General features: G+C 41.8%; 1 protein-coding gene across 20 annotated transcripts in view; it reads left to right on the top strand.

Annotated features, from left to right (window-relative positions):
- Nucleotides 1–22292, top strand: part of MED12L (mediator complex subunit 12L) — a 140052-nt gene that overhangs the window by 2121 nt on the left and 115639 nt on the right. For 19 of the 20 annotated variants that reach the window (XM_040567362.1, XM_040567361.1, XM_040567351.1 and 16 more), the window contains exons 2-10: nt 3892–3996; nt 4980–5171; nt 6571–6730; nt 10071–10240; nt 10980–11090; nt 11474–11743; nt 13958–14107; nt 14639–14738; nt 15791–15927. In XM_040567362.1, coding sequence (XP_040423296.1) covers nt 3892–3996; nt 4980–5171; nt 6571–6730; nt 10071–10240; nt 10980–11090; nt 11474–11743; nt 13958–14107; nt 14639–14738; nt 15791–15927 — 1395 coding nt within the window. Of the gene's footprint in view, nt 3771–3891; nt 3997–4979; nt 5172–6570; nt 6731–10070; nt 10241–10979; nt 11091–11473; nt 11744–13957; nt 14108–14638; nt 14739–15790; nt 15928–22292 lie in introns of all 20 variants that reach the window. The other variant, XM_040567359.1, reaches the window with a different exon arrangement.

Raw genomic sequence — 22292 nt, 5'->3', positions numbered from 1 at the left:
TGGAAATCTGGGTCCTTTGCTAGGTCCCCTCATGAAAAGCTTGGAGGTAACACATTGCCGCTGAGTACTGGCATGTGCCACATGTTTGAAATGTTCTCTGCAAAAACAAGGGAGTAGCTGAAGAGAAATCTTTGAATTGCATAGCACGTTACTTGTTCTTGGATGCAGAGTACCTGCTGGGGTTGCTCCTAACACCTGACGCTGCTCTAAAAGAGACAGATTAGCAGGAACTAGCTTTCCCTCTCTTTCTGTAACGTGTTTTCATTGAACGTTGGACAGTGCTTTGCATGTAGTTTCTCTGTATAATCAGTGATACCTGCTCTTGATTTGGGAGTAGGTTTGGAAATCGTGGCAGGAGCATTTGTAGGCAACTATTAGAATTTATTATTTTTTTTTCTAGCGCTTCCTATACTCTAAATGGTTATTGTCTCCCGAACCAGATAAAATATAATGGAAATTGTGTTTATTTAAAGACAAAGATATAAATACTGAATATACCATATCATCAGGGCCAGATCCTGATAATTTTACTCATGAGTAATCCTTTTAACTTCAATTTAATTTAGATTCAAAACATGAGAAAGCACAAACCACATCACTTTATGTTGAGAAATAGCCTTCAGGTAAGGAATTTCATGGCCTTCTCCACGCGTGGTGTACAGTGTTGGAGCCTCCCACAGCTCAGCTCACCAACGCCTACCATCACGGACCGCCTTCTCACCTGGGCCATGGTAAAACGGTTGAAATTTCTGTCAGAGAGGCCTCTCCAGTATTCCTTACGCTGGTTGGGAATGTGTCTGTCTTTTTAGGCCCTTCAGTGTTATAAGAGAATGGTGTTCCTTTAAGCTCTCGCTATCCGTTCATAGCGTGGCCAGTATGTCATCTTCCTAGGCAGTGCAGAAACTTGCCTGCGTGCTCGGCTGCTCGGTGCGGCTCGTCCTTGTTTGTGGTTTCTGAGCTGCGGGTGCCGAGGGGACAGTGCTCCTCTGAGCGCCGCAAGGTTCTTCCTCATTGTAGCGAATCCCAGGGTGCTTGCTAATCTGTAACTGGCACAATATTTATTGTACACCGGTCTCTTTTAGGGAGTTACTTTTTGATCTCACCGGTCAGAAGGCACGTGCCGTTCAGTGGTGTAAGCCTAGCCTGAGTGCAGGGTTTTTGGCACAGCGGTTACAGCACAGGGTAGAACGCTGGACCTTCCTGCACAGGGTTTAGGCCTCCAAACCAACGCTGGTGTAGCTCCAAGCCGCTGAAAGTGGATGCCCTCTTGTAATAAAGAGGCACAAAGCAAAAGCTGGAGCTTGTGAGAGGATCTGAAAGGAATGACTGAGTTAAGATCAGTTTTGTTCCTCTCATGAGTTCATGAACTTCTTTTAAGCTTCTCTTCTGAAGGAAAGTTTTGAGGTTAGGGAGAAAAAGAATGTATTTCAAATATTCCTCGTTTTGACTGTAAAATTGTGCTAGTGTAGCTCTGTACATTGTCTGCTCGGTTTAGATGTCAGAGTAAACTGGCCAGTTCCTAGTTTTTCAAAAATAGCTTTCCATTTTTCACCTACTGGCTGCAATAAACAAGTGTTGTAAGTAATAAACAAGTAATAAGGAGGTAGGAAAATGTTTAAGTTGCAGGAGCTCATTTGTTAAAAGCAGATTAATCAGAATTACCCAGTCCAGAACACCCAGCGATAATGCCTCGGTGCTTGATCGTTGTGGTGGCTTCGCTGGTGTAGGTGTGAGTGCCCTAACCGCGCCGGGCTGCTGCGTGCTGCGGGCCGCCTCCTCGAACAGGCTTTGCAGGGCTCGTCGCTGTGATGCGGGGAAGTAACGTGTGCGGATTTAGTTTGGGCTCTGACTTCCTGTGGAGTTGACGGTGCTCCGTGCCTGTGAACATTGGTCTGAACTTGTTAGGCTTTGTTTCTGTAAGGGTTGTGCGTGTTGGGTTCATAAATGCTCAGCAAAGGAAGTGCTGCAAATATATAGGTAGCTTTTAAGCATTCCACGGGAAACAATTAAAATACTTTCCAAAGGAAATTAATACAATTTGGGCCTGGGTGTTCATTTGGCTATTTAAACTTCAAAACCATTTAAAGTCTTGATTGGGCTCGCTTGGGGCCCTGCTTGACATTTGGAAAGAAAGCTCGACATCCCTGCAGGAGCGCGGCGGATCCAGCGCAGATCGCTCAGTGACAGCAGCGTGCCGTGCTCCTCTGCTTGTTGTTAGGAAGGGGCTTGCGGATCGAGCCGAGTGAAAGCATGCCTAACTCTCCTGCGTTCAGCGCTGTACAGCTTAGCTGTGCTGGTGTCCCTGCTGCTTCGTCTAGGAAATATTCCCCTGCTAGAACAGCTGTGCTCGTGGAAAACAGCCCTGAGCCATTAGTGGGGCTGGCGTGAGACGTAATGAGAACTCCTGCGAACATTCAGCTGAACTTTTATTGTTGATTTGTTTGTATCTTTGCGTGTTGTGTTCATGGGTGGCATGTCTATTAATTTAATTTGTAGTTGGTGTTTGGTTATGCAACTGTCCTGTGTTCCATGTTTAAAATTTCTGAACTATGGCTGGAGGCAGGGAGAAATCTGAGCCAGACAAAACCAAAATACTGCTGTGTTTGTGTTGTCAGTCCATCCCCAGCTTGCTCGTACAGTAACGGTAGCTACAGCAGTACCACATACGGTTCTCAGTTATTTTCAGTATAGCTATATCTAGACAGATTTTTTTTAGAAGAGGAAAAATTTAAAGATAACAGAGCTCGGGTCATCTGTGGAAATGGCTCTAATAGTAACATATATCTCCATCTGTTTGCCATTTACCTTTTATTTATTTACTTATGATCCCTTTGATCACTTTCATCTCTGCCTTCATCTGTGTTTTCAAGACTGTCTTGGGGATAGTGTGGGTGGAGGAGTGCTCCAGCACTTCTTGTTGATTTCATTTAAAATTTAGATGAGGCTTGCTAACTTCATAAACCCTAGAGAGCTTAGATTTCTTCTAAATACAGTGCTGTCTTCTGTGTTACTCACAAACTTTGAGAAAATACTGAAAAGCGAAACGCATTGCAAAGCACAAGAGAATAAACTCAATGGAAGTTTCTGGGTCATTATTTTTGGGGACAAGGTGCCCAAAACCAGTAATCAAATCTTCTAATAAAGTTACTACATTCTTCTTCTTTTTCCTCCCCTTTTATTTTGTTTGTTTGCTTGGTTGCATTTCAGTTGCTCTTTGTTTTCATGGGTCATTTCATAGTCATCTCGGGGACGGTTTTTACATCTCGTCTGCTAGAGGTGGTCTGCGGACTGCAGGCTGGGCTTGATGAAAGTACCCTCGGTGGCAGGTGGCTGATTTGCCGAGGGAGTTTTCTGCCTTCTCTTTGGGGAGAGACCAAGGAAGAACCAAAGCAAGCTCTCCGGCCTGTGCAGCTCTGACCCGTGCTCGCTGGGGGCTCCCCCGAGGCCCCGTGAGGCAGGATGCGTGCGGGTGCTGTGCTTGGCCCGGTGCTGCTGGCTGCCCCGGCACCAAGGCCCTCGTGCTGGCCACGCGTGCAGCCGCGACGGTGCCTCCGGATAAGCCAGAGATGATTCACTTCCAAGGAGGATGAGCCTTGTTTTCTGCTACCCTTTCTGTGGGCAGCAACCCTCCTTCAGCAAAACGGTTGCCATCCTTATCAAGTTATGGCCTTGAAGTCTGTAGTTAGGAGAACACTTAATGGGAACCGGAGAATAGGAGAGGCACTGCATTTCCCTTCGCCAGAATCCTGCACGTACAAAACATTTCAAGGGTTAGTCAAGTATGATGGACTAGCGTACAGATAACACTTCTTTGTAAAAACATGCTTCTCAGAATGATGCGACTTCTGGAATTGTCATTTCATTTTTTCATCCTTAAAACACTCTTTGCAGGATGAACTTACTGCAGTGAATGTAAAGCAAGGCTTCAGTAATCAACCTGCCTTCTCTGGAGATGAGCATGGGTCTGCTAGAAATATCGTCATTAATGCCTCAAAGGTAAGGCCTGGCTTTTTACCTGAGTATATTTATTTAGCTTGCTACCAAGCTGACAATGGTTATACTTGGTTCTCGACTTCTTTGCTTTCTAGTTGGAAGTCTTCATGGTAAAGTTAATTACAGAACTAATACAGGAATATTGAGCTGTGGTCCTGCTACCTGGTGTTACCAGTCTTCAGAGGAAGACATGCGTCCTGAGAACAACACATAGCTATTGCACTTCGTTGTAGAAGACATGTTAATTTTTGCTCCTGTTCTTTTATTTGCTTCACTTACAAAGCCGTTAGTGACTCTTTCCCTGGAAGTCCCTAGTGTTTACAAACCATTACCTTGCTTTGGTCTTGTATGTGTTTCATCAGGTTGTTTTCTATTATATTCTCGGAGTGTTTAGTGAAACTTAACCTAGCTCTCCTATGTTTTTTTGAGAGTTGAAGATATCTGAGATACAAAAGAGCAATGAAAATCACTAAAATATTAGCTATTATCTTCCAAACTGAAAGTTATAACTCTTGTGGCAGTGTAGTTTGTTCTTATTAGAAGTGAACAACAGATATATATACTTTATGGCATGATAAAATGCTGACACTTGTAGAATATGCTGTGTCAGGTCCTAAATCTGAGATACTCAACTCCTGGAATGATGTGTGTCTGGTGTTTTACAGTGAAGTCACTGTAAGTGGGTGGCTGCATTTCTGTTGCCTTTGAGGCCTGGTCTTCTTTGATTTGGCTTGGTTTTGCTGGCCTGCAGCTTTTATAGCAATATTGCAAAAGCGTTGCACAGTTGCTTTAATATCAGGAATCTCTATCTGCTAGCTGCAGGGCTTTAAAGTGTAATCTTATTAGGCTGATAGCCTGGACTAGAGTGATGACTGCATCTGTTCAGATAAAGACTTCATGTGCATTAATGTACAATAGATGCTTGCTAACTGGGTTGTCATATATGTTATTTTCTTCTTTTTTTTCCTCCCTTTTTTCCCCACCAGATTGGCGCTTACTTTAGCAGCATATTAGCAGAAAAGCTAAAACTTAACACGTTCCAGGACACAGGAAAGAAGAAACCACAAGTAAATGCCAAAGATAACTACTGGCTGGTTACTGCTCGGTCTCAGAGTGCAATTCACAACTGGTTCACAGATTTAGCAGGAAGTAAACCACTGACTATTTTAGCAAAAAAGGTATAAAAATACTCCTTCCCCTATTTCTTGGATACTGGGTTGTACTGAATTGGTCTGTAAGGATAAGGCAGTATTCATAAAATAAGTTAAAAGGTTAGAGCTTAAGCTATATCTGTTTTAAAAAATGTTTTATTATTTTGTGTTTTATTTAACACTAGAAGTAGCTTCTTGAAAATCAGAAGTGGGATGAAAGGCACATGGATACAAACTGGCAACTCTATAAAAGAAATGTGGCTATTGGGGATGTACCTTTTTTACTGAGATTAGGGTAATGGGTGATTTATGAGTTCCTATGAAATAATGAGATTTTGCTGCTGACTGCAAAAGGAATAGCAGTAAGATCTTAAATTCTGTTTCCTGCTTTTGCATTCTGCAATTTCTCAACAAAGAGGAGGAGAGGCAAGCATACCACCAACTCTAAGTTTCCCTATAACTTTATTAGAGGCTAACTTTCTGAATAAAAGCACCAGAGAGATCTCTTTTGTTATTTATGATTTAAAAAATAATAATAAAAAGGGGCTTATGGACATACATAAGCGTGTTAAGAGCCCTTTGAAACTAATTGGGTAGACTAGACCTTAGAATGACTACAAAAGAGTGTTACCGAAAATCATCTGTGTTTGGTTTGCTGTGCTTTTCTGCATTGATGTGCTTCTGTTCTCCAGGCACTCTCTTAGAAAGGTTGAATACTCGTGAAGGAGTAATTAGTATTTTTCGTAGGGGGACAGCAAGCGTAATATTTGTGCCTCCACTCCCTTCTATCTCCACTGGGTGCGAAATGTCTTTTACTCATATATGTTGCTTTAAAAATACATTAAAAAGTTATGCTACCTTTATGCAGAAGGCTTAAGGATTGCTGTGACAGAACAGAGTGACTCTTCACGGGAAGTTTTGTGGGAGCAGCCCTGTTCTGTGCTTGGCACAGACACGTGTCGCAGCCGGCCACCTTGTTTCCCTGGTGCACTCCATTATTTTGGGCTCTGAGCCAGGGGCACCCAGGATACTGACAGCATCTGCGTAACTGAACCCATAACCAAAATCTCAGTACGTGCTTATTTTCCAGAAGTTCTGAGGATCACCTTGCAGGACCCTTTCTGCGCTTTGTATGTCTTTGGCTGTATTGGCAGGTTTGTTAGTGGCCCTGTAGGCACCTCAAAGATGGGGAAGGATGCTGCTGGTGTAACCTGGGGAAAGTGTGGGGCAGTACCTTTCTTTTGTTGTGCCTCTTTGTATGTACCTAAACAAGAGGCTTTGTCAGCTTAGTGGTTTCCCAGGTCGCTGAAGAGGTCTGCCACTGTCCCGCTAGTTAGGGGTTGAGGAGAGGAGGCCTGGGCTTAACCCGCAGGTGCTAGCTGCTGTTTGGAGTGTGTGCTATAACTTGCTTCCTGTTTTATTTCAGGTTCCAATTCTCAGTAAAAAAGAAGATGTTTTTGCTTATTTAGCAAAATATTCTGTGCCACTGCTACGAGCGGCATGGCTGATCAAAATGACATGTGCCTACTATGCTGCTATTTCTGAAGCTAAAATCAAGAAACGCCAGGCCACTGATCCAAATATAGGTAAATAAATAACTTTAATGTCCAAATGAATAGTAATAGCTGAAAGGACCTGCTATTCCTGGTTGTGGCTTTTGTGTTACTGAATGTCCGGAGATGAATCTGTGTAGTGGGAAGGAGAATAAAAAGTCTTTTTAATTGGTTTTGCTTAGAATTGTATGTCAAAGGGTACAAAAAGCCATGCGGCATAAATACAGCCCTGTTGGCTTGTTTTCCTCCCAGCTGGTTTCTCCTTAAATCTCCATGCAGGGTATCTGAGGAGCCGACTGCGCTGTGTCTTAACCACTGATGCCGGTCTCTGTGGGGTTGCCAGGAGTGGCAAAGGCTGTGCTAAGATAAACGTTACCAAGGAGCAAACTGAGCTGCTGATTTAGAAAGCCTGAAACAAAATGAATTTGCAAGTGTATGTGTTAAAACATAGGTGGTAATGTATTTATTTTAAGTATTAATGTTAAATGACAGTCTGGCACCAAGCCAGTAGACCAAACAGTGAGCACCTTTTAGAGATCCAAGGTATGGTAACTATTAGCGAAGTTGTAGTTCTACTCTCAGTTTGTATGCAATAGCTGCAACTCTTCCACTATGTGGTATGAACTTTTTCCTTCATTGTCCTTAAAGCATCTGTGATCAGATGCTCTTTAGCAGCATCTCCATACTGCTGTGAGAAATTTTTACATGTTTCTACCAACTCATTTTGTTGTTTCTTTCACTTTGCTTCTTCTTGTTGTTTGTTTGTTTTTATTTTTAGGCTTGAAGCATTCATTTTCACTTTGAATTTCTAATTAAAGCCCAAAAAGCATTTCCCAGCGAACATCTTACACCTATTTTTTCCTTATAGTTACAGATGTGGGGTCCTTGTGGCATAGTCTTCTGAAGTACTTGCAGAATATGATGTATTTATCCCTTGCTCAGTTATATGGGGGCGGCTGCAGTACTGACAGGCTTCCCTATGAGCATCTTTTGGCTTCCCTTGTGTGATGTTTGCTTCTGACCTTGCCCTGCTTTGGGACAGGAGGGAGTCAGAGAGCCTCGTGAATTCAGTCTGGTGCGTGCCTGTAGCTGGGCAGTCCTGTGTGGCGCAGTGGACAGGGAGGCTGATACCTGCTGGTTCTGTTTCTCTCTCTCTCTCAAGGACTTGGTCTGGAGGATCTTTGTGCAAGCCTGTACCATGCTTCTGGTGTGGCCTGTGAGCTGCTGTCCTTTAGGGATAGTCCTGGCTGGCTTGGGTGTATCGGCCTGCAGTTCAGCAAATGGCATTAGGCATGCCCTAAACTCTGTCCTCTTGCCTTTGTTTTTTTCCCTTCTGTTCCCTTTAACCTCCTAGGTTGTCTTCCTTTTCTGTTGATTCACATGAGCATTTTTTGGGGTAGGCCCTAGTAGAAAACTTAACAGGTGGTGAGAGCAGGTTGGTTGCTTTCCTAATCTGTCGTGAGTAGCACTGCTAAGGGTGAGAGAGCGCCTCTGACTGTTCTGGGGGACAGAAATGGTGCTGCTGGGTAGGAAGACTGGTGATGTTGCTTTGCTTTGGTTGCGTGCTCATTAATGGTGTAGTTAAAACAAACGCTCTCTTTCCTGGTTGTCTTGGAGTGGGGGAGAAAGCAAAGCAAGAAGGTAAGGCAAGCTAGGTTTGTCCACTCCGTTGCGGTAGGTACTAGGTCATCTGGTTTGCTCTGCTCTGAGCTGTAGCTCTTCGCTTCCTGGGACGGTGAAAGGTGGTGGTGTGTGGTGGAGGGGGGCACAGGTACTCCTGCTCCGGCTCTGCTTTTGGCTGGCCTGATGGTGGCATCTGCTTCACAAGGAGAACGGGTGAAGCCAGTGAGTACTGGTGGGCTGAGGGGCCTGTGATTTTTATCAGTGAGTGTTCTGAGGCAGATTTCCACTGTAACTGTGCCGAAAGTGATGCTGAATATTATGTTGTCTGTCCAAATTGTTAGGTTATTTGGAATTTTTGGGGGAAGTAATCTGATGTGTATTATTATGTAGTCTTTGACATTCCCCAAAATGTTCTAGATCTGTCCCCTAGGTAACAGAGAGGTGGTTGTGTTGTTCTAACTCAGTAGCACAGAGATTTTGGTAATCGCTTTGGGAAAATTATTCTTTCATACCGTGACATGAAAACAAGCGTGATATAGTGGATTTGGAATTGTTTTTCCAAAAGTGAGTGAATGTTTGAGGTAAATCTAGTTAAATACCTATATGAAAACACTGAAACCCACTAGCTTCATACAGAAATTTCAGATTTGGTTAGAAAAGCATTCAACGAATATTCTATGACAGAATATTCAGTTAACAGAACTGTCAGTTACAAATTCAAAGGGGAAAAAAAACAGAAGGAAAGCACTAGCTGAAATCTGAGGTGGGTAGTAAACAGTAAGAATAGTTGTGTTTGAGCCCTAGTTCCTGTAACTCTGGCAGTAAACAGGCTTAGGTTGTCAAAGCAATTGCATTACGCATTCATGAAAGAGGGTGCTCTTCCAAAATACGCTGCATGTTGATTACATGCAACTCCTGTCAGATGTTTGTGAGATAGTAACAACTATCCTTGGTTGTCCCAGTTACACTGTTCAGAATATGCCTTCTTTACAATTTCTATTTTCCCAAAGTTTTCTGTGTATGATCAAGCAATTTACTTTTGTTTACTAATTTCTCACAGTTATACTAAGTATAGAATCACTGCTGGAGCATAGAGAAAAGCTGATAGTTTTGGGTAGGTTTGTGTATTTGGTGAACAGTACCTACTATCTTATGTATCACAAAGAAGAGCGAATCAGTCTTAATTGCAAACCTCCGCACTGTGCAGGTCAGTTTGACCTGAGGAGCTGCCTCTGAACTTCTGCATCCTCATCAGAGGAAAAATCCGGAGGAGTTGTCTGTTTCAGTGATTGCAGAAAGAACAATCTTATATCCCATTGCTCGTGCAAAAGCCCTGTTTAGTGTTCTGGTGGCTGTATTTGGAGGGGGAGGGAAGAGGGGAATAAACCTCCGTATGGAAGGAAGTAATGAAATATATTTATTTGATCTGTTTCAAAGCTGTTTAGTGGTTGAATGCTGAACTCTGATGAAAGAGACAGGTGATTCCCTGAAGGCATAGCTCGTATCTGCGCTTTTTACGTCACGCTGAGCTAGCAGGTTGCTTGCATGCCTGACAGTATATATATGTGCTTTGGGAACAGCGCAAAGGAGAGGCACATAAAAAGCCCATTAATTCACACTGGGTGCTGCATTATGCAACCATGTGTTAATGCTTTGGAGAAATATTTTTCAACATGAATTTGTTTCAATTCTCACTGTGAAAGAAACCTTTTGTCATCTGAAGTGTTCTAATTGTGAACTTATTCTGTAGAATGGACTCAAATTACAACCAGATACCTTCGGGAGCAGCTGGCAAAGGTTGCAGAGTTCTACCATGTGACATCCAGCCAAGGCAACGGCTCTGTGGTGATGCCTCAAGAGATGGAACAGGCCTTGAAGCAGTGGGAATATAATGAAAAATTGTCATTTTACATGTTTCAGGTAATACTTTAAGAAGTGAATGGATTTTTTTTTGAGGTCACTGTTCTTGGAAAGTTGAATTTTAGATATTACTGGTAGTTTGTGTCATAAGACTTGCATAAATTTTAAATGCTAATTCATTTTAGAGATCTGCTAGCTGAAGAAACTTTGATTTGCGTATTGTCCTTGATTGTGATTGCAGCAATGTACTCAATTATTCTCTCTCTTCCTATATTATCCCATCTTTTAAGGGTGTGTTTAATGATTGTGAGTCAGGCTGCGGTTGCTGTGGAGCACGAAGCCTTGGGTGCTCGAGTGGCAACCTGGCAGTTCAGTTCCATGTTATTCTAGCCCATGCCCACCTTTGCAGTCTGCACGGGCCAGGGAGCTGGGACACCTGCGGTCCCCAGTCACACAGCCTTCAGCTGAAGACATGTTGTGGCTTAGTGTAAGCAGAAGTCCTGCTAGACACTGACCCAAGGTCATCTGAGCTCGAGCAGTGACGGTGGTAGAAGCCTCCAAGGAAGAATGCTGCTTTGTTCCTGGAATAGAAATAACTCTGAATCCCGGTCACGGCCCCGTATCCATGCGGATGCTGTGATGGTGGTTGGTTCTTGCATGTAAAGTGATGTATGAGCGTCCTGGTAGCTGCCATGGGTAATGAGAGTTAAACCAGAAATGAAATTAAACTTGTAATTACACACCTTCTTGTTTAGTGCTCCCAGTTAACGAGTGATGCATTTATTTAAAATCCTTTAAGGAAGGAATGCTCGAGAGACATGAGTATTTGACATGGATACTGGATGTTTTGGAAAAAATCAGACCTACTGATGATGATCTTCTTAAGCTGTTGTTGCCGCTAATGCTGCAGGTATGTGCATGGTTTAAAGCCATGTGATTTATAGAATCAATGTAAGCATGACTCATACATGTTAAATGATTGTAATATTTGCGGTGTTAAAATCTGTGTAGGGATTTTTACGTAAGACATTTGGGGAAATACATTGCGTGGTGCATGTTTGGAATATATAAACACCTTTAAACTTTATAATCCTTCTCAACTTGAATTGATAGGAGGTTTCTTTTTCTGTAGCTGGTCCTGCAGGACAGATGAAATTTTTAAAGAGACTGAACTACAGATTTGCATTTAGGATACTCCTTTGTAGTCCCTTTTAGTTTACGCATGTTATGTGTTAGATTGTTAATGAAAAATGAGTATGTGGAGTAGTAAACTAATTTTTTTTTTAATTTCAGTATTCAGAAGAGTTTGTTCAATCAGCTTACCTATCCCGTCGCCTTGCTTACTTTTGTGCCAGACGCCTGTCGTTATTGTTAAGCGATGGTCCTAACCTTGTAGCTGCACATTCCCCTCATATGATAATTGGACCAAGTAACCCTCCTTTGGCAGCCCCAAGTCCGACCGCACCTGGTCCTGCGGTGAGCCCGGTACAGCTAGCCTGCTCAGATTTCCTCTCCTGCCCACAACATCGTCCACTGGTGTATGGACTTAGTTGTATGCTGCAGGTAAGCCAGTGCTTTGTTGCTCCTTGTTTGTAAGGCTGTAACCATTCAGTTTATTGGAAAACAGCGTGCTTCTGGGTTTGACAAGGTGTGGTAATCGTGGTCTGAAATGCAGCTGCATCAGGTAACGTGAGAGGACTGAGCGGATCTGGAGGGAGCTGGAGGGTGGATTCTTAACGCTGTGTGAGGAGTGGTGGCAGAACCGCCTGGAGACTCGGGCTGTCTGTGTGTCTGTCTGCACCTCTGCCACGAGAGGGAGCAGCTCTGCTGGCAGGAGCGGGCAAGCCTCTGCTCTGCGATGGAGTTTCTGGTTGCAGTAAGGCTCTGTGCAGCTTCTTTTCATCACCAGTGAACCTGCTCATTTATGCCAGACCCAGGTTGTCTTTGCTGAGCGCAGCTGGACAGAAGACAGCACCATACTGACTCCTGCAAGCCCTAACCTTTGAGGATTTCCTTGCTTCCTCCGGCTTGTTGTGGGTGCTTGGTGCCTATGCAGACTGTTCAGACTTTGTCAGGGTTACAAACGGTTTGTTGCCTTACCAACTTTTGCAGTTTTTAGGACAGTGGGGCAGAAGAAACTTCATTTGTGCTTATTGGTCAGTGATGCTAGGATTGTCAGGAGTAGTTTTTTCCTAAAAAGGGTTTGTGTGATGGTCTGCTGCTGCTGTTAGCCTTCCTGAGTGCTGACCTGGGGAGACTTCCTCAAACCCTCCTGCTGTTGCCTGCTCAGTGTCTGCCTCTGGGGGTTGTACAGAGCTCTTCTGGTTGTGGTACCAGGAGTGTGCTGATGATTGTGGGATCAGAAGGTCACAGCATGGGTGAGGATGGCAGGGACCCCTGGAGATCACGTAGCCCATCCCTTTGCTTAGGCACAGTGAGCGAGAGCAGCCTGTCCAGGACCATGTCCAGTCAGGTTCTGAATACCTCCACCACTTCTCTGAGCATCCTCTTCCAGTGTTTAACTGCTGCCACAGTTTAAAAAAAAAAAAAGTGTTTTCTTGTGATAGGCAGCTCCTCCTCGCAGGGCTGCTGCTTTCTCATAGCCGTAGCACCACCCGGAGGTTAGAGCCTGGAGGCTGAGCTGCACGCAGGAAAGGCTCAGCCAGTGCTATCTGAAACATGCAGGTGGGGAGCACAGCTTCTCTGCCCCCCACCACAGGTGTATGAGCGCAGGAAGTTAGATCCTGCCTGACTCTAAGCATGCTGTAACTTCTTTTCCTCTTGAACATAGATCTGTCACAGGAGCATCAGCATTTGTCTCCATCATGGGCTATATTGTATATTCTTTTGGCAGCTTTACAGCTTTTCTCTACTAACAACACAGTGGGTGATCATTCTGCTCTTCCTGTACTATTCGTTTTATTTTTTTCTTTTGTGTGTGTGCTCTTTGTGGTTTTTTTCACCCCTTTTTCTTGTGCTACCAAGTGGGTCCAGAGGACAGCTCTGTTTCAGATAAGATCTCTGGTTCTTCAAAGAAGCATTTCTCTAGGCAACCTTTTTGCTAAATTACTACTTTGCAATTTGGACTGGGAGAACATCCCAACAAGTAATCCAGCAGTTTCAAAAATAATAATCCGTAAGATGAACCAACTGCCATCGCTTTAGATGATATTTAATGTCTGACCACAAAACACCAAAGCTTTCTGCTTTTGCTCTGTACGTTACTAGATGCTAAAGAGTAATAGGTATCTGCCTTCAAGCTGTTGTAAAATGATTGTTTTGAAGCCTGTCAATGCAAAATCTTTCTTTTGAGGTAAATGTTAAGTTACTGGTGCACTTCAGTAACTTGTGGGTTTTAGAATCTTGAGAGAAGAATTCATTTTAATTAATTTCTTAAATTCTAATTTTTCATACGTAGCTTCCTTCTGAAAGCTAAACACCAAAATGACTTTTTTTCTGAAGCCCATTCATGTGTCACAGAGGGGATCTGACTGAAATTAACCTTTGGTGATGTTTTTCGGTGGCATTATAAAAGCAACACAAATGGGAATTAAACATGCATGTATTTAAATACAATTTTTAATAACGAAGAAGGAAAATAACATAGTAATTTAATTTCTTCAAATGGATGTTTTAAAGTGATTGTGAATAGGATTGTCTTTTGTTTCTTTCACTGTAACAGGCCAAAAATGATTCTAGTCTCATGGACTCTTATTATTGGTATTGTTGGTCTTGTCTATTATGTACTACTTTACTGTTTTATCCTATTGCTTGCAGACTGTAACTCTTTGTTGCCCAAGTGCCTTGGTGTGGAATTATTCCACAAATGAAAATAAGAACATTAATCCAGGCTCGCCTCTGGATTTACTTCAAGTTGCTCCATCTAGTTTACCTATGCCAGGCGGAAATTCATCATTTAATCAACAGGTGAGCTTTTTTTAATTTTCAGTTTACTAAGATGTATTTTATATCCCCAAAAGTGATTTGCATTCACGAGGACTATACCTAAGTTTATAGATTTCAGTAGTTCTGCTGATGTACTAGCGTTTGATGACCTTAGTTTCTTCAGTCAGGTACCGATTTTGTGAAAATATCTGGGATTTTATTTACTTTCAGATGTTTTTCAGTTACTTTAAGATGTAAAATGGCAAATAAGAGGAAGCTTGTCATACCATTTCTGAGATGTGACTTTTCAGACACATTGAAAGTTAACTTCCATTGGGTTGAATCTAAGGAACTTACGTGAAAAGATATTTTATTGTACAAAATGATTCTTAAGTAATGAAAGCATTTGAACAGAACATACTTTAGTTTGTTGTTCCCAAATGTAGGAAGTGCTGGGGAATGCCATAGGGTACGTTGCTCCTGGTGAGAAACCTGTCACAAACTTGAAGTGAAAATTGAGACTTCCTATGACTTGCTAATTAGCAACTACTTTTTTTTTTTTTTTTTTAACAGGTTCGGGCAAAGATTTATGAAGTAGAACAGCAGATAAAACAAAGAGGTCGTGCTGTGGAGGTGCGGTGGTCTTTTGACAAGTGCCAAGAATCAACTGCAGGTAAGACAAGTCAAAATGAAGAAAATGTTGGGAGTCTTAGGGTTTGCATCTGTTCTCCTTCTCTGAGTATAAACCTGGTGCACCATGCTTAATTCTAGTATTAGAGTTGACAGATGGATGTAATGTAACAGCCAGCCAGCATTTCTCCACAAAGTCCTCAGGTTTTGTACTTGTAATTTAACATTAATATGGAAGTGTTGGGTAAAAGCTAAAACATCAGGTTTGGGCTTGGGTACTTGCAGCTCCTGGATGAGCTGGGTACCTAGGTGAGAAACGTGTCTGAAAGAGCTTGTTTGCAGCTTAGGTAGGGTTAAGTAGGACAGAGATTCTTGCTTGAAATATGTATGTAAAACATACAAAATTAGGAAATATACATTTACTCTTTGAAGCTTATACTTGATCTTTCTTTTCCATGACAAAAAAAATAAATATCTGTGGAAATCAGGCTATGGAGAGTACGAGCAGCCACCTAACAATGAGGTAAACATCAAATAAAGATTTGTATGGGCTTTTAGGCTGCTGTCTGTTTCTGGTCATTCTGTGCTTGGAGAACTTTAGTGTACTAGCGCTATTCTTAGTGTAGGGGTTTTGTTTGTTTAACTTGTTCATCTGTTGATCAACAGATGTTACCATCCATATGTGTGTTAGGGAAGTCTCTCAGCCCAAACTTATTGGTGGTCATTCTCACAGATGTTTTGAGGGCCTCTGAACTTCAGTGTGGTACTGTGGCTCAGATTTGCCTTTTGCAACTGAGTTGCTTGTTGTGATTTAAACCATTAGGAGTCCAGCGTGTCAGCTTTTTCCTCTACTAGAGGATGGCAGCAACATAAATGCTTACAGGTAAACCTGCCAGCAGTAGTGACGTGGCCCTCCACTGCAGTCACTGAGAAGTGGATTCCGTGTTGGTGGCAAGTGGATGGTTCCTGCTTCTGCTGACTCATACAGGATCCTGTGCTGTCCTGCTGCTTATAATGGCTGTGACTGATAATGCCTTAAATCCCACAGCATCTTCCTGTTTAAACTTTTTTTTCTCCTCTAACTCCCATATCTAGGGGTGACCATCAGCCGAGTTTTGCACACCTTAGAAGTGTTGGATCGACATTGTTTTGACAGATCAGATTCCAGCAATTCAATGGAGACGCTTTATCATAAGATTTTTTGGGCAAACCAGAATAAAGATAACCAAGAGGTAATGACCACTCTTCTCACTGTGTAATCTGTAGACCGTGGATTTTATTTTTACTTCTGAGAATTGTTTGTGTGTATGTGTGTAAGTACAGACTTGATACAAAAGCTTTTTTTTTTTAAATTATTATTCAACATTTGGTTTATTAGGAGTAAAAAGCTCTTTGCTGTTATAAATTCAGTGCAATATACTGTAAAACTCATTTAGGAGAATACATGATTTTTTGGATCATCTTTTGGGTCGTGAATTAGGTATTGTCTTTTTTTTTTACACTTTTACATCTATTGTAGAAAGTTTTACATTAATGGCTTATTAAATATATTAAAACATTCTAAAATCATGTACTTTGTTTTTTTGATATTTTTACCTGTGCTACTAAAACCATTTTTAGAGATCATAAAAATCATTATCGGAAGTCTTCAACATTTTACTCTTTTTTTTTTTTTTTTTTTTTTTTGCACAATGCAGATGACAGCATCATTGGGCCTATGTGTAATGTCAGACTCTTGAGCTTCCTTGGAAGGTGTTTGGGGAAAAGAATAACCAGCTTTAACAATACACTTATGAAGTAAAATTTCAAGTGGAAAATAGCAGTGAATCTGGTGAACCTGTCATAGCTGCTTATGTTAATGTTTTAAAAATGTTTTTTGCAAAGTGGTTTGTTTTTCTAATATACCTTTTTTTTCTTTATAACTTCATGTTCTTAGTGGTTGATATTCATAATGCAAGGCCCTATATTGCACAGGAACACTGCATAGTAATAGTCATTCAGTGTTATAATGACTTTTGCAATATATGAACAGAATATGTTGGTGGGGAGATAAGATCTCTTTGGAAATATTTCCATACAGATATACCTGCCAACCAACTCTGCATGTGAAGCTCAGAACTGGTAGGCAGGAATGAAAGACTTGCCAGAGTTGGCTTTGTATTTCAGGCACATTACTGTGATCATGAGAGGAAAAAATACAGCTGTCTCATGCCAGCAACAGTGGTTGTGTTTTGAATCATCTGGGACAAGCCTTTCTTGATTGCAGAGTTTCTACGTTTTCTGAAGTTTAGTCTTATGCAGTTCAGCTCAAAGCATTAGAAATCTTTAGAGTTATGTGGTACTTGCAGTGTTATGCATCTCATATAGCTGTGAAATTGCTATGTACATATATATATTATAATGTTAGCTTCTTTGTTATGTAAGATGCATTTCATCATAACTCATGTTAAAAATTTGGCTTCAATTTGAAATATATTAACTGTATTGAAATAATAATTGCTAAAATTTTTGTATAGCTCAGATTAAAGCTGGGTTCATTCAAGCTTTTTTTCTGCTTTCATGTGGAAGAAAGGATAACTTGCATGGTTTCTATATTGAATTTTTTATCCCTTTGCCAGTTCATACCCTGGTAAGATTTGTCCTGTGGTCTTGAAATGAAAATTGGTGTTCAATACACCGTGTTCTGGCATTCCTTCCAGCTGTTGAATTCCAGCTCTTGTCTTCATACAGAGGTCTGTTGTGTTGGACAGCTGGCATTCAGAACAGCAGGATGAAGATTACCACTCTGTGCATTTTGAAATGCTTTATACCTTTTGAGAGGCAGGTGATTAGATGGATTGTAGCCTTTCAGGGGCCTAAGACAAACGCAGCAAGCATCTGCAAAGGTAAAATTTAAGGGTGGTGAAGAAATAGATAAAGGAGAGCTGTTATATCAGACAGATGAAGTTGCTGAAAGTTCATAACATTGACTCTTGAATGCAGTGAGGATTTTTAACACACAAGTGTTTGTTTTTTTTTTAATGGGTAGGGTTTAATACATTTTAAGTGCTAGCTTTTTGTTTGCATCTGTTTTTGGGGTCAGCTGATGTAGTTCTGTGCTGTTGCCCTTCTACATTTGTTTTTATATATATATATATTTTTCCCTTCTTCCTACATTTCAAAAGGTTTTTCTAACTTCCAGTTACAATTGTATTTACAAACCATTTTTTTGTGTTTCAAGAGGCAGTGTTGGTAGTGAGTGTTCTGAAAGCAAGGTAATTGTTCTGTTCTTGTTGCTGGTTGTCTGCTATTATTATGTTTGTTAAGTGGTACTTTATGACCTGAGGTTGGGTTGCCTTGAAAATACATCTGTTTTGGCTCCTGAACAGCTCTCTTAAAGATGTGTTCCCCGCCTCTGGTACCAAACATTTTTGTCAAGGTCTGTCTGGCTAATTTGCAGGGCTGCCTGTCTTTTAATGGCATAATGATTTTACTCTGAGATGAAGAATGATGAGTAGTAAGGAAGCATTGTCATACAAAAGTGATGATGTACCTGTGTTTGCACAGTTGTCGTGGGATATTGTAGGGAAAGCAGACGAGAAGGTTTTTGATGTCCTTCTGAGAGAAGAAAACTTGACCTTGAAAATTTCAGTTGTACCTTACTGAGTTTGGAGCTGGTATGAAATTAAACATTTAGATAATCTATAGCTTCTAAAGTCCTCTGGAGTTTTCAAGACTGTTGTTGCTTGCCTCAGGCTTAACTTTTGGCAGCCAAATGAGGTTGCCTCATGTTGCTGAATATCTGATTTGTAGTACTTGCTGTGTGTTTTTTACATTTGAACTTTTACCATTACATTCACGTTTATTAGTTTTGTTGTTAGCTGCTTGCCTCATGGGCAGACTGAGTGCCCGTGGCCAGCGAAGTCCTATCCGACGTTTCTGAGGCTTGCCTGCTTTCTCCAACAGGCTGCGAAGCCACTAGATGGCAGTTTGATGTCCCGTGGGCCTGGGACCTGGCTCACCCTCTGCAAGTTGAAGCACATAAGGATGTTCCCACATGAAAAGCTGTTTGTCTTTTTTTGTCTCTCTATTTCCTTCCCACTTAATAAACTTAGGCTGTTTTTCCTAGGCAGAAAAGGTCATAAGTTAAGAGGTCTTGCATGTTCTGATTTCAGATGGCAACTCGTGTAAGCCTGAAAGGACTTCTGTTCTGTGAATAAGATAGCTATCTCAGGGATGTCTGCCTACTGACGTAATTATCTAAAGCACAGCACAGTTTGAAGGACAGCTATCTACTATCCCCTGTTGTGATGGGAATCCACTGGAATGTGTTTGGAACTTTTTTCCTGTCTGTTTTTTCCTGCTGGATTGCTAAATTTTGTTGTGAAGACTGCAAATGATGCCAGTGCTTGCACGTATCAGTGGTGCTCTGAAGCACTGGAATAGAAGGAAAGTGACTCCTGCTACAAAGTGCTTGGGTTCTGAGTGGGTCTAAACACACACAAATGCACTTCAGATGCTGCTTTTATACGTGCTGCTGATTTCTTCAGAATCATTTTAATATACAGCTGATTACTTAAGTGTTGGAGCAAAAGAAGACTTGGGGGAAGTGGCTGGAGCGAAGGAGGGTAGGTGGGTGTAGATTAGCTGCAAGGCCATGTGTCCTAGGCCCTGGAGGAGTAAGGATTGCTTTTCATCCCATGGGGAGATGTGGAGGAATGATGGTGAAGGATAATACCTGGTAACACTGGTGACGGGGCAGAGAGACCAAAATGGAGGAAGAATGTGGTGTGAGGGGCTGAGCTGTGGCTGTACGTTGAGTTTAAGTGGGACAAACAGGACAGAATACATTGAACAAAGCTCAGGCTTCGAGCATCGTGTAGCAGATGACAAAGGTGGCACACTGAAGCTATGTGAGATGTGATGTTAAATCCACATTTTGACCAGACCTGGGACAAACCTTCCGTTCTTGACCTGCTTGAGAGAGGCCATAGAAGTGATAGAAGAATCTAGTGCTTCTCCAGTGACTTGATGCTGCATTATTAAGTGGACTTCAAATAGGAGATAAGAATTATGTTGCAGTTTCTTGCAGACTGTCCCTGTGATCTAAGAGTGATGGTTCCTGCATAATCACACATGAGTAGCTTGGTTTGAACCTTAACTGTAGATCCCAGCCTGGGTTTGCTCTTACAGGAGGACTTCTTACCGGTGCAGGGTGATCACCAGGCTCTGTGTGCGGACCAGAAAGTGGTGCAGGCATCTGTGAGATGCTCAGCTTTTTATTCATGAAGTCCAACTGATAACAACTTCTTCTTTTGCTGTGAATGTTTGGCAGCCAATAAAAGTAAAATTTCACAATTAATATGGTAAGAATGTTATTACATTGTGAACATAGTGAGTACAAAAGTACTCAAAAGACTACAAAAGAAAAGTAGTATATACAAAAGACCTTTCATTTCCAATTCAGCTTTACTGACTTGCATAGAGTTTCTCAGTAGATTAAGCTGGGTAGGTGGATTTGAAATCTAGAAATCTGTGACGTGGCATAAGGCAGTAAATTCACTTTCATTTGACGGTATTGTAGAAAATACTATTGGTCTTAATTATAGCTGTGGGTATTTTCCATCTGACATCCCCTCGACACGGAATATCTCTTGTGCATTGGGGATTAGCACTGAGGATGTTATTGTGCGGGTATCATTATGTAAAAGCCTGAAGTTTCATGGATATTTGTGCACTTGGATTGATTTTAAAGTTCAGGTCTCTGAAATCATATTTAGGTCTTGTGTCTCGTGTTGTCTACAACAGTCTGACTGCATAAAGTCCAACTGAATTCTTATGATGCCAAAAGTTTTTTTCGTTTTAGAGTGAAAAACTCATGCTTTTAATCTTGGTTCTCACGAATGGGCTTGCTACAAATGCAGAGTTAATATTTGCCTTTCTGAGATCACTTTGCTGGAAATGAAACAAACAACCAAAAAAACCCAACACACCACCCCCTGTGTCTGTGGGAAAGGAGGTATAATGATGCTGTTTTAGTTCCTTAAGCTAGAATTTAACAGTTAGTTTGATGCTGTCTGGGGGACCTGAATCTGAGTATGTTGGGATGCATGATGGGTAAGAGAAACAGGATGAACAAAATAAAATGAATTTAAATATCTGTAGAATCAGAATCTGTTTCCACAAACACTGAGAAAATAGAGCATGTTCTGAACATTCTTGCAGTGTTTTTAATAATGCAGTTAGCATTAGTTCAGTTGCTTGAATTGCTTGGTTATCTGAAACTTGTCTGTGCAGGTGTTTTCACCCTTCGTTATTTCAGAAAATTCAGCATAATATTCCTGCTCACCTAGGTATGAAGAGAGTTAGTACAAAACTTGTCTGAGAGGGAAAAAAATATTCTGTGACATAAATAACTGGCAGAGTCCTTAATAAGAACACAGAATTTGTTTTTTTCTTTTTACATAAGACAACTACAGAGAAGTGGTTAATATTTTGTTGAACCTGGTCACATAAATTGTACTTCAGTAGAAAGGTTTGTCTTTGAGCTGTTGATAGTGCTGTGGTGTAAAATAAAGCTTGCCTACAACACTGTCAGGGCTTTGTCCCTCTTGGGCTGCAGTCGGAGGCGTTTCTTTACGTGCCATATAGCCCGTACTGCTGAGGTTGGTGCATTTAGTTGGTTTAAAAACCCCAGACCTTTAAAGGGCACTTTTTCCACAGTGACTACACCTTGAGAGCTCCCTTGTTAAGGATATGCAGCTGGGTGAGGAAGAGACCGGGCGGAATGAGCGTGAGGAGCTGCCTGCCCGCGAGGGGAGAAGGGGCGCCGTGGGCAGCTGGCTGCCCCGCAGGGAGCTCGGCTCCTTCAGTAAGGTGGTGGTCTGGGATTTGCAGGTTAGAAAGGCAGGCTGTAGTAATAAATGTTGCCGTATCGTTCCCCTTCTTTGTTTTCTCTTTTGATCTAAAAACAGCCTTCAAAAAAAAGGCTTCTGGAAACCATTTATTGTCGTCTTAGAAAACAAATTTGGAGTTTAAAAATACCGGTCTTTTTCATGGAGGAGTTCATTTGAAAATGCTAACTGGAATTGTGATTCCAAATTTATTATGTAGACTTGCATAAAAAAAAAAAGCCTGGTTAGTATTCTTAAATGATAATTCTGCTACATTTGAAACAAAAAAGCTCATTTTGAAACTGAACTGTATTGTGCAAGGAGGCACTCACGTTTGTTGTTGTTTTATTAACCTTCTTCATGATTTAAGGGCACTCTGGCTTCATCGGACACGGACGTGACTTGCAAAAAGCATATGCTTAGATCCGTGGAAAGATTTGTTTGAAGACGTTTTCAAAACGTTTTGAAAATAATAGAAATATCCTTATAAATATGTATATTGTATATATACACTTAGGTGTATACAGTGTATCTCACCCATATCCTCCTCAGGCACCTCTGAGGCGCAGGAGAGCAGGTCTGCTACAAGCTGTTGCTTCCTTCCAGCACGAGGCAGGGCGCTGTGCCCGGCGCAGGGTGCTGTGCCCTGCAGGGCAGTGCCGTCCCGCGGCGCGGCGGGCGCTTCCCGTAAGGGGCTCCCAGCGCGGTGGCGCAGCGCTGCGGGC

The sequence above is a fragment of the Cygnus olor genome, chromosome 9 (genome assembly GCF_009769625.2).
Source record: "Cygnus olor isolate bCygOlo1 chromosome 9, bCygOlo1.pri.v2, whole genome shotgun sequence".
Lineage (NCBI taxonomy): Eukaryota > Metazoa > Chordata > Aves > Anseriformes > Anatidae > Cygnus > Cygnus olor.
Note: the sequence above shows the minus strand (reverse complement) of the source record. Positions and strands in the feature narration are given on the sequence as shown.